The following is a 15,958-nucleotide window of genomic DNA, read 5'->3' on the forward strand; positions in this document are numbered from 1 at the left end:
GCGGGGGCCGGGCGGCCGGCGGGGAGGGGCGGCGGCGGCCATTGGCTGGGCCCGGCGCGGCCGCCAATGCCCCGCGCCCGGCCGCCGCCTCCCGCCGCCGCGGAGAATGGAGGCGCCGGCGGTGCGGGGCTTCTCCGAGGAGCAGTTTCGGGCCGCCTGCCGGGAGCTGGACCAGCCGGTGCCGGCCGCGGGGGGGCCCTGGCAGCTCCTGGTGGAGAGCATGGGCGTGAGGATCTACCGGCTGCACAACGAGGTGGGGGGGGGGGGCTCCCCGAGCCGTGCCCCGGGCCCTCCCCGCCGGGGGGATGGGGGGGAGCAGAGCGGGGCGGGGCGGGGGGCGCCTGGCTGCCGGGGGCAGGGGAGTGCCGGCGGGTCCTCACCCAGGTCAGGCCGAGGTCTGTTGCCCGTCCTGGCGTTACCGGCCTCGGCTCAGTTTCTGCGGGCTCCCCGAAAGCAGCTTTCAGGGTAATGCTATTAACTGCTGATGGAGAAAGCGGCTCTGCCGCGGTGAGCGCCGCGCGTACAAACTGCCGGGGGAACCGGCACACGCGGAGGCTCTGAACGCTTGTTAGCAACTGATGGCCGGAGAAATTCCGGGTGGAGGGTGCCCTCGGCGACAGGAGCAGTCGGGGATCTAACGGGGTGTCTGCTCCGCGTGTCCCGCATCCCCCCCGAGCCCCCTTTGAGGGGTGCGTGTGGCCAAGGAGAGACCCGTCCCCGTCTGCCGGCTCCCGAGCACTTCCCACGTTAGAGCATCCTCCTGATCTGCAGGCTCCTGCCTCCCTGCCTTCTCCCTCTCTCCAAAACTCCCTTCAAACTGATTTTCCACCTTTCTCCCTCTAAAATCAGGAGGTAGTTCAGAAAAGGTGTCTTGGTTTTGTCTGGGCTAGAGTTAGTTTTCTTTTAGAAGGTGGTATGGTGTATTTTGGATTTAGTGTGGGAATAATGCTGATAACACGCTGATGTTTTAGCTGTCGTTAAGTAGCTTTTATCCTAAGTTAAGGATTTTTTTCCAGTTTCTGTGCTCTGCCAGCAAGCAGGTGCACAAGAAGCTGGGAGGGAGCATGGCCAGAGAGCTGACCTGAACTAGCCAGAGGGCTATCCTGTACCATAGAACATCACGCTCAGTATAGAAACTGGGGGGGTTGGCCGGGAGGGGTGGATCGCTGCCCGGGGACTGACAGGTCAGCAGGTGCTGAGCAATTGTGTTGTGCATCTCTTGGGGTTTTTTTCTCCAGTTTTACTTCTTTCTCTTTTTGTTATATCCCTTTTCATGACAATTATTATTTATTATCATTATGGTTATTATATTTTATTTTGGTTATTAAACTAAACAGTAACCCATGAGTTTTACCTTTTTTCCCAATTCTCCTCCCCATCCCACTGGGCAGGGAAGAGTGAGCAAGTGACTGCGTGGTGTTAAGTTGCCGTCTGGGCCTAAACCATGATGGGTTAGAATGAAATTCCCCCCTTTTGGGGGGGACTTACTTCTTAAAAGAAGTTCAAAACTTTATGCTTCCAGAACTGACTTGTGAGTGATTAATGTAGTGAGTGTTTATTAAATAATAAATCACAGTAATTTATTATTTAAATATTGACTTTTGAATCCATATAAATATCCTATTTCGTTAGCTCTGTGATCATAGTTACCTCTCCTCAACTCCTTATAAAGCTGGGCTTCGTGCTGTGCTTTGCATGAAAATTTTGGATTTGTATCCTGAAAAATTATTTCAGGCATGGTCATGTTAGGAAAAAATGACAAATAAAGCAAATGTATAGATCTGTGTGAAAGGCAAGACAGGGTAGGGAAAGTCTTTAAAAAAATAAAAAGTCACTTCATACACCTCAGAATTTTTTGGTGGTAAATATTTACGTCACAGACATGGTAACTGGCAATAGCAAGACAAGCTTATCAATGAGTGTACAGGGCAAAGGCACGCCTGTGGTGTCTGCCAGCTATCTCTGCGGGAATTGGATATGCTGATGAAATGGAGGGTGCTAGGAGCATTGCTTCTGGAGTGGGTGAAATAGAAACTTCAGGTCTGGAGCTCATCACAGACCTGTAAATGCATCACACAGTGAACGAAGGCAAAGTAACTTTGGGAAGTTGAAGGCTGGATTTAGCCAAACTAGTGGGACCAGGTGTCCATGAGACTTGCTTGGATCAGGGCAGCCTGTGTTGCTGTGGCTCTGCTGCTATTGTATAAATTGAAGCTGGCTGGCCGGCAAGTAGCTCAGGCTTCTCCTTCTCATGCTTATATATAGGACTAGTGAGCTGACTAAAAACATTTAGAGGTGTCTTTTTGGGGGGTTTGGTTGGGGGTTTTTTTTGGCATATTGTACATTGACCCTAATTTTGGCTAGATGGATGGACTAGGTAGGATTCAAGGGGCCTTTTTGAGTCCAGTCTTCTGATTCTGTTGGGAAATGAGTCTCTTGTTTGTTTTGTTTTTCAGTTGCTTCAAATTACCAAATGAGAAGAAGAACCAAGTCTGGGAGGAGGGTCTTTGCTTAAAGTTGTTACTGGAAAAATTGGCTTTTAACACTTATTGAACTGCAAGTTCACTATAGCAGTGGTAGTCCAGGAAACTGAAGGCAGCAATTATATTTCCTGTTGCCTTCTCTTTCCAGCTTCTCTGCCGGCTACACAAATACATCTCCCATGCTTTCCAGCTCTGTGCTCTATTCCAACCCACTGATTGACTCTCCTGCTGATAGGCCTCTGAAAACCTGAAACATTTCACTCTCGTTTTAACTTTTTAATTGTAAATTCCTGTTTTTATTGAATATCTTTTTCTATCTTACCTCCTACAAGATACACTGTTCACTTTTCAGATCATGATTTGTTATTTCATATGATTATCAAAATACTACCTTTTAAAGTAGAAGATATGATGTATGCCACAATTTGTCTAGCAGTGGAACAAATGGATTGGTAGAGAAGAACAGCATAATTTCTTGATTTGTCTTGAGCTACAGTATAAGAACTTGAAGGCTACAGATGTAAGAATGACTGAGCTGATGTTGCGAAGCAGTTGAGAGCCTACCTTTGAATGTAAGGTAGAATCCCATGTGTTAAATCAGGAGATTAGGTAGTGCAGCACTTGCACTCTCTATTTAGTGGCTTCTGAATTATGTGACAGTAAATGACATCACTACAGCTCTATTTTAACCTCTGATGGAGGTTCTATCTATAGCAAAAATGCTTTAAAGACCTATATTGTATGCATCTCTTCTGATAATCCTCAAGTGGAAAGTATTACAGGCACTTCCAGCTGCCTGTTAGGTGGAACATAAAAGCTGTAGAAAGAAGCAATACAATGTAGTAGTTTGTGGTCCTAAAGCTTTTACTCTGGAAGTGTGAAACTGTAGTCTGTCCTCACTAAGGTACAAAGCACACAATTCTATGCAGAGTTTTTGAGGCAAGCTCTGATAGCTTAAATGAGAAAATTCTGGATGGCTTCCTTCTATCAAACAGATTAAGAGGAAGCTAAAGGTTGCAAAGAAATGCTGAGTGTGCTGATGAACAGCTAGCTTTGCATGTTGACTGCAGAATTAAAGTTTTGGGTGAGCTTGGTTTGTTACCTCTCAAGATGCAGTTGTAATCAAAGTCCAGGAAAAGAATACAAAGACTTCTGTTCTTCAGTGGAAGAGCAGCCCCATGACGTGGCGAAGTAAGACTTTTTTTCTGAATGACTAGAAGAGTGAGGAGAACTGTGGTTTGCTGTTCTCCTGCCTTATGTGACACTTCATGTAAATATACATACATGCAAGAGAATCCACATAGCATATCTGACTGGTGACCTGGAACAAAATAGTGTTTGAGCTAAACCAACTATTTTTGAAGTACCAATGTTGTGCTTTGGCATATGCTGTTGGGTCTCACATTTCAGATGTGATATTTTCAAAATTAGCTTTTCTTGTGAAAATAAAAATGTTGATGCCTTTTACAAAGATGATATGAGTGCATGGAGCTGTACAGTTCAGGTTTGAAGCTAGTGATTGATGCTTCAGTGAAGCCACAGTGAAGATGGGTAGCTTAAGATTCTTGGTCCCATTATTTATTATCTTCTGGTACATCAAAACTTTGTCTTCTAGGGTTGATTTGTGAAGGGGAGGGGAAGAAGAAAAATCGACCATTTACTAACAGAATATTGTATAGTCTTTCCCTCTCTTTCCTTGGGAATGCTTAATTTAACTCCTACACTGTATATTTAAAATACTCTCATTGTTTTAATTTAGTCCTGAACAGGTACTAACAATAGTACAAACATTGCTCGATAGGTACAGATGGAGTTTCCATATGTTGAGAGTGACATTAAAAGCATTAACACAGGAGATATCCTGCACCCCACCCCTTCAGTACAGACAGCTTTCAGTAAGGAAATACCTGATAAATATTCAAGGTAGATGTAATAGTGCACTGTATATAAGCATGAACATTGTAAAGCGATCTTGTATCACAGTCTGAAGTATAAGCGTACTTAACTTGCTGGAAAGCTTATTTAAGGTTGTGCACCTCTTGGAAATGGCTGAGATTCATAAGCATGTTATATAGGGTCTGGAGACCTTGTCACAAGAATTTAATGCTTTGGTAAGCTTCAGCGTGGGCAGGATTTAGTTCACACTGACCACTGGAGATGAAAAGGGGTATGTGTGTATGAAGAAACATGCTCCCTTTGGAACTACTTATGAAGTAAAAGAGTACGGGTGTAAGGGAAGGAACAACCATTGTGCAGGGCAGGTCAGCCTGTCTGGATTTAAACTTTCATGAATAGATCAAAAAGTCGAGAGGTTAAAGACTGAATCTTGCATTGTTTTTTGAACACTTGCTTTCGCAGCTCTTGAGCACATTTGTAGTATGTGCCCCACCTAACTTCCTTCAGCTGTTCTCCCTGCTGCTGAGTACTTCCCTTTCCTGTGTGACTTTTCCTCTTCCCATTCTGTTTCCACAGCAATCAGGACTTTATGAATATAAACTCTTCGGTGGTCTTGCTGACTGTCCCCCAAAATTATGTGTGGATGTCTATATGGACTTAAATTTCAGAAAACAATGGGATCAGTATGTTAAAGGTAAGCTCATCTAGGCAGTTCAAAACCAAGCTTTATGTCCGCATCAACTCTTCCCACTAAAACTTTCTTCAAAGGTATTTTAAAGTTGCTGCATCCAAAGACTTTGGGCCAGACTTAAGTATCTTTTGGGATAAGGTTGCACTCTGCAAATATACAAATAAACACTGCCATGGAACAACTAATATCTCATCACCATATAGCCTTCTTCTGTAATTAATTCTTTCCATGTTGGTTAAAGCATATAATTGGCATCACTTGTTATGCTGGAGCACCTTGTAGCTTCTAGTTGTTGTAATTTCTCAGCTGAATTTTAGTAGATGTTCTGGGGAGAAGTGGAGATGGTACCTTTTGTGTATCTTCACATATTGCAGTCAAGCAGTGCAATCATAGAATACCAGGTTGGAAGGGACATCAAGGATCATCTGGTCCAACCTTTCTTGGCAAAAGCACGGTCTAGACAAGATGGCCCAGCCCCTGTCCAGCCGAATCTTAAAAGTGCCCAGTCTTGGGGAATCCACTACTTCCCTGTGGAGATTATTCCAGTGGCTGATTGTTCTCATCAAAAATTTTCCTCTGGCTTGTACCAGTTTGATGCGTGATGGAATGTCTCTTCCTGAAATCATTGGTTGTTCTTGGCACCTTTTACAATCAGAAATGGGTGTATTGAGAGAATAGTTGGTGACTTTGGGCTTTTACAGAGAAAGGAATAACTAATTAAGTTGTGTTTATTTAATGTTGTCTTTGAAAAAGGGAGTTGAACCTCGATATCCATATGATGTTAAAACATCCAAAGTCAGCAGTGACAAGGCAAGGATTCAGCTGATGTAGGTTTCCAGTAATCCATTTATTTTAAAGATGGGCAACCTTTCCCTTTTAAGCCTGTACTTAAAATCAGTTCAGGTCAACAAAACTGAAACGTGATCAAAGTGTTCTGCTGAACAAAGAACAGTATTAAAAACCAAAGAATTGTTAAATGTTCTTCTTGTTAAGTCTAGGACAGCTCTATGGTGAATGATTACTGGTAATGCCTTCGGCTGTAGCGATACAGAGAACCATATATTTGACTCTTGTCAGTACTTGGCCAAGCTTAAGAAGCTATGTCTTCATTAGTAAGTGTTATTTGTCAAAAGGGGCAATAGCTTTCTTGTAGCAATGGCCACTTTACAATTAATGAAACAAAAAGAGCTGGAATGGGACTCAACATTATTATATTGGATGTAAAAATACTATGTTATCTCAAGTTACTTCAGTGGTCTTTAAGTGCATTAGGGAGAACTGAATCCTTCTTAAACATTTTTTTTTTTTTTTAATGCCTTCTTAGAGAAAAGAAAGGAAGTAGTTGGGGGAAGCTACACCCTTAAACTAAAAACTAGATAACGTTGCAGAGCTGGTGTTTATATCCTTGCTGACCATGATATGTTCATCTGTGAAATTATACTTGTGCTGGTACTTCAGGTCCAGCATTTCACAGAAGTTAACTCTTAAAAGGCATAAACATAATGTTAATGCTTTCCTTTTGGCTTAAAAATTGACACAAGTGCACTCATTCTTTAGAACTGTACATATGATGAAATAGGGCTAGCCAACATTTTCAGTGTAAACAATATAAGCTTGTTTTTTTCTCCTTTCACATTTAGGCAGAAAAACCAGAAAATTTCCATTCAGAGCCTTCTTGCTCTTTGTTTCACTGTTTGTATTCCTTGTTGCTCTTACAGCTATGCAATAACGGCAGTCCAAAGAAGAGTTCTCTGCTGAACTGCTGGCTGGCATTGAAATAAAAATGTGACCAGATTAGAAGTAGCTGCCTTTTTATCTGAAAAGGTAGTGGCTCCTGCACTAAGCGTAAGAGGAGCTAATGTCTATCCTCTAGTTCTGTTCAGCAAACCCCTTTATGGAGGCCTGAATGGAGGCAGATATGGACAGGATTCCTGGGAGTACTTCAGAGGGTTGTGCTTTGATCTGTTCTTGCCAAGGGTTGCCTGAGGCCTCAGAACTTTTGGTATCAGTCTGCTGCTGTCATTGCATTGCTGTTGGTACCCTGGCTATTTCCAGATCAGGCTCCTGGATAGCTACAAGATGGGCACATCCAGAGGCCTGGTCTGTGCTGAAGCTGCCAATTCAGCAGGGAAACTGTGGCTAAACTGTAGAGCAGTGACTGAGATACAATATGCTTCTGTGGCATGATACAAAACGGTTGGGCCTGAGCAATATTGGAACTTGCTGCTCCTGATTGCAACACCATCCTGACTGAGATCACACTTCCCAACAATGTAATGGTAATAATTGACTGCTAAAGCAGCTAATGCAGCTGGGCCTGTTGTGAATAAAATGGACTTGTGATCTGTTGTAATGCTAAGTGAAATCTGGTTACTGCTTAAAATGCACTGTATCCTGCTTTGATTAGAAGCTGTCCACTAGTACTGATGGACTAAAGTGAATACAGGTAGGACACGACTTACCTGTTGTGTGGGGTTTTTTCTGTGTTTGCAAAGATACAGAGGTAGATAGATGAGTTAGTAGCTAACAATTGCATTGAGATCTTTAATATAGTGTCTTAATCCATTTGAAAAGGGAAAGCTCTGCAGTTAGAAATGAAAGCTAAGCTAATAAACCAATCCTCCAGTGACCTCTGGTGGATAGCATAATGCTTATTACAACGCGGATTATTGTGCATCCAATACTGCTCCAACCTGGAGAAGAGGAGAAACTGTTTTCATGGGTGACAGCTGACTTGCAGGACATACTAACAGAAGCCTAGTTTGGAACATGTCACATAGGGAGAGAATCTCCCATCTGTGTCACTCTTCTTGCCTTAGCAATGAGATTATCAGTCAGTTCTAGCCTCATTTTCAAAACCGCTGAAAGGGATGTTGCAGACGGTGTGCATTAGCTCTGAAGGATATATAGCACCTCTAGGCAGAAGTCTGGTCTAAAGGAGAAAAAGACTAGTCTGACTGTTAATGTGAGCCACCTTTCTGGATCTCACCCTTTTTATCTGCACTCATGGAATGACCAGTCCCTGAGCAAACAGGAATTTACCCTGGCTCAGCCCCGTGGCTTGTCAGGTCTATTACCCTGATGATGGCAGTTACTGCCTCAAGGGAAGAAGCCGTACAGTATATAATTTTTCAAACTCAGTTATGTAGTTTAATTTGAGTTAGTGTTTCTCCTTTATGCCATGCTATTACCTGACTGAGTCACTACCATGTTTTAGGGACTATTCTTAGATATTTTTTTCCTATTCAGCTGCCTTCTGATTGAGTTTCCAGGCAGACTGAAGGTGGTGTAATGAAGGCTCATAAAATGCTCAAGGTTCTTGTTCACTGTTGCCTCTATATACTGCTGTGAAATTCCTAATAGCTTTTCCAAACTTCATTAATCCATCATGTAAGACCTCTTCAGGTATTAGAAACCAGTACCCACCCCAGTTCTGTGTTAGCTCGGAATCATTTACAAGGATAATGACATGCTTGTGAAAAAGCATACTGTACTTGTGTCCTAGAATTATACAGAATATGTATAGGTGAGGAAAAAGCTTAGAGATGGAAAGGGTTTGAATGACCTAACTGTCTGAAAAGGAATTTGACGCTGTCTCCCCCCAGAATTGTTCTTTTGGGGAGGGTTTTGTGGATTGGGTTGTTTGGTTTTGGGTTTTTTTTTCCATCAATGAATTCAACAGCAGCAGAAAAACAGGCCTATTCTTGTGTATTTGGTTCCTCAACAACCCTGCTACGGAACTTTTTTTAATGTCTTCTACTGCTGCAATTTTACATATGTATCAATTTTGACATAAGGTTTGCATGTAAAATGTGTTCATGTCAGAAATCTGAGCAGTTCTTGATGCTGTGTATGGTTCTGTTGCAGTAGAAATTAAAAATATCTAACAATCTTCCTTTTTCAACTGTAGAACTGTATGAGAAAACATATGATGGTGAAAAAGTAATCTACTGGGAAGTGAAGTACCCTTTTCCTCTCTCAAACAGGGATGTATCCTTTCAAGCTTTTTGTTCCTCCTGCAGTTTTTGTCACCTGGTCATCCAAGGATGCCAACGACGTGCTGATTCTACTGCTCTGCTGCACTTGGTTTAAAATCTTGCAGTCCTCATGTTACATGAATATGTATAGCATGAAGAAGAGTGTGGGTGCCTCTTCCCACACACAACTGAAGCTCACATAGCTGAATTATTACTCTGCAGGGTTGAATCCCGTAGAAGTGTAAGAACTAACTTGAAGGGGCTGGTATTTGTAATGGAATACACTTGTCAATTCATCATTAGCCAAACTGACAGTGCTTTGACATGCCTCCTCAACTTGGAATACAGTATGTCTATATTCGTGAATGCCGAGAGATGGATGTTGATGGGCGGAAGATCTGGGTTGTGTTAGCTCAAAGTGTGTCAGTTCCTCAGTGCCCTGAAAAGCCTGGTATTATCAGAGTTAAAAGCTATAAACAAAGTCTGGCAATTGAAAGCGATGGCAAGACTGGATCTAAAGGTAAGAGGTCAAGAAGGTGCGATCACGAGTCATATAGCCAAAGAATGTATGTATTAGCAAAATGCACAAAGAGGGAGACTGGAAATTTTACTAAAAGCAGTTACTATAAGGTGAATGTACTGAGCAGTAGGAATACTTAAAAATGAATGGAACTTTTGGAAACATCCAGTGCAGGGTGCTACTGCTAGGAATTTTTTTTATTGAACAGATGGGCTGTGTAATTAAGAATAGACTACTGACCACTTCATTCTGGCTGCTATCCCCCCCCCCACCCCCCACAGCTCGCACATCTTTTCCTGCCAGCCAGTTCAGTTGGGTAGTCTGATACTAGCAGCAACCTGGTCAACTCAGCAATGATGCAAGTATCACGTTTGACAGATTTATACATTAAAGGGTTTGCCGAGAGATTGGCTCCTGTCTGAGATTAGTCCTTTAAAGACAACCTTATTTTATAAGACAGGCTGCCTAAAATGGTTTGCAATAGTCTAAATTAATGTTATGGTGCACTCAGCTTCCCAGAGGTTAACTGGCAATGGCTATACTTACTTCACATTCCACTTAAGTACAAGTGGACTTTTTTGTGAAGAATGTAGAGCAGAACTGTTGTACTTGGTGCTTCAGTCATGCACGCTGACAGCTTTTGTCATATTTGTTAGAGCTAGTAGACTATGGCTGGATAACTTTCTGGTAACTTCTCTCTCATCTCTAGTCTATATGTACTATTTTGATAATCCTGGTGGCATGATTCCATCATGGCTGGTCAATTGGGCTGCCAAGGTAAGTAAAGGTTGACAGCGCAGTTGTCTTTGGCTAATCTGTTTCAAACAATGTATTCACTGCATCCATACCTGTCTCCTGCATGTTGTGTAGAATTATTTTTTTGTGAAATGGATGTATTGACCTTTCTAGCTCTTATGTAGACCCATTTTTAGAGTCTCACTGTTGTCTGCTCTCATGGCACTTGTCTTAATTTTATTTTTTTTTTTTTATTCCTACCAAATTCCTTTGGTTAGTCAACCAGGCAGGTAAATTTGTGCAACAAAAACAACAAATCCATGTTCCAGAGCATATGTGAATAGCCTTAACACAAGCAAACTTCAATAATGCAGTCTGTTCATGGAGGATTAATGGAATGGTCTGCTGCTTTGTACAAGATCTTAGAATTGTCCTGTATTTCTTAGAAGGCTTTGATCTATATAGTGAGAATTTTCATTTTGCTTATAGTTTTTCTTGATTACAGTATGCAAGAATGACTTTTGCACTTTTCTCTTTACAGAGTGGTGTGCCTGCCTTCTTGAAGGATATGCAGAAAGCTTGCCGTAATTATTCTAAGAGCATATAGGTCAAAGATGATCTGAATTGTTTAATTCCTAGAGTTCTGCACTTACAGGGTTGGCTATTATATATTACACTGGATAAAATCTACCTCTAACACTGGAAAGAATTTTATTTTAGTTGGTTTATGCCTTGAATTTTATTAGGTCTTTATTTCCATCTCCTACTGAAGAGCTAGCCACTGGCAAGTTAACACCAACATCAGCTGCATCCTTTTGAAAGTACTTAAGTTTAGCCTTGTCCCCCATGCTTTGCTTATGCTGATTATCATGTGTCAGCTGAGGAGTTCTGTTGATTGAAATATTACATCCTCGGACAAGAGACAACAACCTTGCTAAGAAAAATGTCTGAAAAATGGACTGAAAATTCTCTGCATGTGTTATGCCTAGATCTGCCTTTGTGGCCTTGCAGGGTGGCTTCCTACTGGAATTAAATAATGGAACTTGCATTGCTTAGGAGGAAACACTTTTGCTACACACCTTTGTCATTCTTAAACTGTCTGCCTGCTCTAAACCTAAAAAATGCTGAGGGCATATAGGTAAATTACTAGAAGTCTGCAGTAGGAACTAGAACTCTGTTACCAAGCTTCCTTGTGATGGCTTTAAGTCCAGATATAAAAGGACTTGTGCCTAAAGCCTTGCATTCACATCTCAATACCCCTGTACAAAAAGTAAAAACCATTAGCTGTGTCCAGCTAGAAAAAAGGAGTAGTCTTCCATGCCTGATTTAAGGGGAACAAGTTATATTATCAGAGTCAGTAGCCTTGTTGATAAAGCATCTTGGATACCAACTTCAGATTGGAAGTAATTTTAAACTGGATGCCTGCAACTGAATGTGAATGAACTTGATGTGAAACTTGTGCTTGCTTGCATTTTAAAATTTCATGCTGATGTAAAGAATGAAATTAATTTTGGATGGTAATCCACTAAAAGCACAACTGAGCAGGAAATTAAATTTCCAGCACCTTTGCAGGAGGCAGGGTGGAGGGGGAGGATGGAGTACATATAAAGTGAGAGGGCCTCAATCTCAGGGATTTAAAATATTCTGCATTGTTACTAAATCTAACCCTGTTACTGAACAAATCTTGTAATGGGGTAGCTTTGTCTTGTTAGAAAAGAAATGGTTGAAGGGATTGCCTTTATACTTTGTGTAAATATTTGTTTCCAATAAACCATTATTCTATCCATGCAGTGCTCTTGTTCTCTCTCTCACGTTTAAGAGTGTCCATGCTGGGCAGGTCACAAAACAGGCTGATATCAGAGGCTGTTTTATATTTAAAGGCGTTTGAAAGAATAACTTGGATTCATAACTAAGTAGGATTCCATGTGTTCTGAAGAGCTTGTTGCCAGCAGTTTAGGCATTTTTCAAGTGTCTTTGACTTGGACACCATTACTGAATTGAATATTACAGTGCTAGACAACTTTCAATCCATTTTAAATTTAGCTGTCACATTTTTTTCCAGCAGATGAAGAACAGACATCGAGAGAGAATAGTTCTGAAACATAATTCTCTTTAACTTTCAGTAATTTTTATACACATGCACTTGCTGGAACTGGAGCCAAATTTTTATTTATGTGTACTGAAAATGAATTATGTCCATCATACCAAGAATATGATGGTGTTTTACCCGAGTATATCAAGTCTCAAATTTCTTTTTTTGGCTGTGTTTAAAAAAATTACCTTGAGAATGCAGAAAGCACTTTAGCAGTATGCTAAGTATGTAGGAATTAAAATGTCATAAGCAATCCCAGGAATATCCATTTCTTTTGAACAACGGGTTCTGGACACAAGTTATGTCCTGAAGCAAAACAGCAAAGGTGGAATCAGGTAGATTGTTCAAAAAAAGACAGGCAAAACAAACTATTCTAGTCTTGATACAACAGAATTTTAAAAGGGTACTAGCTGAGGATGAATCTTCCTGGAACAATGATGCAAACTAATTGATTTCCTGTTCCTTCTGAACAAAACTGATCTCTGTACCACAGTAGTACACAACCTATCTGTAATTGTAAACCTACCTTCAGACTTACTTTCAGAGTTTACAAGAAAGTGTACCTAGTGAGCAGAGAGATGAATCACGTACAGATGAGGTAATTTTTTTCCACCCTTTTCCTCCAACCAATCTGTAATTTTGTTTAGTCTTTAATGAAGTGAAAGCAGGAGAAAGAGTGAAAGCATTTTATATTCATAAATTCATGATTGCATCTTTGTCATTTTCGTAATTTGTCATCAAGAGATACTATACATTTGTCTGCAGTGGGCTGAAACATTCAAGACAGCATTCAAGCAGCTGAATGGCTCCATTGTCAATCTTGCTGAAAACTTGATTTTCTACAGACCCCACACCAAGAGTATAGAATACAGGGCATTTGCTCATGTATCCTTATTAAAACCTTTGCGCAGGCAGTTTCTTGTGCTGTACACAACTTGCCAAATTAAACCACTCTTGATTAAACAGTAGCTACTGAAAACAGCTTTTCCTCTATTTGCAAGCAACTAACCAATGATGTGGGAATGTAACGTCAGATCCGTTACATTTAGGTCCCCATGGGCTTTCATAGTGACATAAATATGTAATGACACTTCAGTTTATTTTAGTACGTGTTACTACACCTATCTTGTATTTCTAGGGAAGAAAAAGCAGTTCTAGCTTTGTGTGATGTGGCTTCTTGTCTAAATGGGAGATTATGACCAGAAAGAAAGTGTTGGTATTTTTCAGTCTTTGGATGTAAAGACATTCATAAACCATTTTAGAGCTTTATTCATGACTGATTAAATATTGATCCTGTAAATTATACATGCATCATGTGACCTTTTCTGGATAGCTTGAACAGAAATTTGCCTGCTGTGAAAGTTGTAAGTCAGTATGCCTTATGGGTTCTGGTGCACAGGGTTAAAACAAATGGAACCCCCCCTTCTTCGTTAACGTAGCACCTGGAAGTTAGCTTTCTCTTTCCACCAGCTTGCGTAAAAATGGAGCTCAAAGTTTGTTCTTTTGGAGTGATCTATTGTAAACATAGGGTTGTTTGAATAAAAAGAATGAAGCATTTCTGTTAGATGATGATTTGAGCCTCTCTTCTATATCCCACCCCCATTAACAGACCAGTAGGTATCACACTCTACAGATTAATAAGGACTAATGAATTTTTCCTAGTAACCAAATAGAACTAGAAAAATGCTGTTGTTTCTGGCAATAAACAGGCATCTGATCCAAAGCACAATAATCAGACTTTCCATAAATTATCATGAGCTTTGGATCTATTCTCATATAGAACTTTTGTTTTTAAATTATCAGCTCTCACAAAAACCATATTTTTGCATGTTGTTCTTCACGTAAAGCAGTGGTTCTTTTTGGGAAGACTGGTCACCCATCCCCTGTTTCCATAAGAAGTGATGTAACAAAGTGAATATAAACCATTCTTCCACATTGTGTTCTAGTCATTCAACTCCATTCTTCCCATGTGATCTCTCTGTAAAACTACTGTATTTGAGTTGGAAGGTAAAGGAAAGGAAAGATTCTGAGTAACCCAAAGTCAACATAGTGAATGATGTCAGATATGCAATCACTGTAGTGCTGCCTCTCAGAAGATGATGTGTGAAGGGAAACACAAGTTGTCTTTGCTCAGGAAACATCTGGTTGATACTTCATTTCTCAAGCAGGTCATTGGCTGTTTTTATAATTTAGTGGAGCAAAAATGTGGGAAGATACAGGGATAGACTTCTGATAGTCATGCATACTAGTAGACAATGTATCTTACCATCAACACTTCTGCTTTCCATTATGTTTTCTATGTATAAAGAACATTTTCGAATGGGATCTAATGGTATTTAAATCACATTTAGCTGAGAGTAATCTCTTCCTGAGCATGGATTTGCCTTCCTCTAGACAGGTTAGTTCATAACCAAATTTACTGCCCCATTGTAGTCTTCTGATCAGAGGAGACTACTGGACTTTCAGACAGAAAACTTTGTTTTTCACTCATCTCTTAAAGGTTAAAAGACACTGAAAGCTTCTGTAGAAAAACAGAAAGGAAGGTTTACAACAGAAGGTAAGTTGTTATAAATCTAGATGGATTATATGGAAGATAAATACTTTTTGAGGAGCAATAACAAGAACAAATCTCTATAGCAAGATGAGTTTTGCTGAAATTTTTTCATGCCACTGGCTTATAACTGCAGAATTAGGAGGAATCCTGACCAATAAAGTAAATAAACTGGTGTTTAAGCATCCTACTAATTCTCTAGAGCTGCCAATTAACATATTGATTAGGATTACGTATGAACACATATGCACACATAAAGAGAATGTCATCTTTCTCTGTTAGTTCAATATTCCCTGTTATTTGAGAACTTGACCATAAACGATTATTCTCATCTGGAATCTGAATTACGAAAATATCCTGGAGTCCTGCTGTGAGACAGGAACATTGTAAATGGGAACAGCTCTCCACTGGAAGCCTTCATTTCCAAAGAAGAACTGCATCCTGTGACTAAGTGTTTCAGTGGAACATGCCATAATAAGCAATTATGTTGAAGGGCTTGACTATAGGTATATAATTTTATCCTTGTGAAATATTTCCTGCATCTCAGCTGTGCAACTAGTTAAACTGAAAGCCATTCCTACAGTTTAAGCACGAGTACCTGTAACATTAAGATTTAAGTGAGTTTGCCTTTGTTTGTCCTCACTGGATTTCATGCAGATTTTTAGATTTTTCTAAGGCCTGTTTCATCTCTGGAGGCAGAATAGGGTCTATTATGGGCTTTGTGACACTGGAAGAGCAATTTTTTGCCCCAAGCTTAATTCTCTTATTATTCTTCATCTATGGAAGAAACTCCTGAGAATGAATCATTTTAATAGATTATATTATTCCTAGAATGACAAGTTTTGGATTGTAGCAGTGCTTCTACAGTATGTAAAGCCAAGGGTTACCTATGTGCTGTACATACTTTCAGTAGATGCCTGCTGTTAAGTTACAAGGCTCACAGCATTTCTGCCTAAGCATATTGTGAAAAGTTTTAAGTCTTTCCATATTTCACCTAGAGTTGTGGGGTTTTT

At 40.5% G+C, this 15,958-nt stretch overlaps 1 protein-coding gene across 2 annotated transcripts; it reads left to right on the forward strand.

Annotated features, from left to right (window-relative positions):
- The first annotated feature begins 61 nt into the window (after positions 1-61).
- Positions 62-12,092, forward strand: PCTP (phosphatidylcholine transfer protein). 2 transcript variants are annotated; one of them, XM_074888969.1, is made up of 6 exons: positions 62-253; positions 4,956-5,073; positions 8,981-9,060; positions 9,396-9,567; positions 10,277-10,344; positions 10,844-12,092. In XM_074888969.1, exons 1-6 carry the CDS (start codon positions 107-109, stop codon positions 10,907-10,909), a joined length of 651 nt encoding a protein of 216 aa, XP_074745070.1. In that variant the 5' UTR covers positions 62-106; the 3' UTR covers positions 10,910-12,092. The 2 variants fall into 2 exon arrangements, with proteins under 2 accessions (XP_074745070.1, XP_074745071.1); XM_074888970.1 differs by lacking the exon at positions 10,277-10,344.
- Positions 12,093-15,958: the final 3,866 nt, after the last annotated feature.

This window comes from Strix uralensis, chromosome 19, assembly GCF_047716275.1.
Source record: "Strix uralensis isolate ZFMK-TIS-50842 chromosome 19, bStrUra1, whole genome shotgun sequence".
Taxonomy (NCBI): domain Eukaryota; kingdom Metazoa; phylum Chordata; class Aves; order Strigiformes; family Strigidae; genus Strix; species Strix uralensis.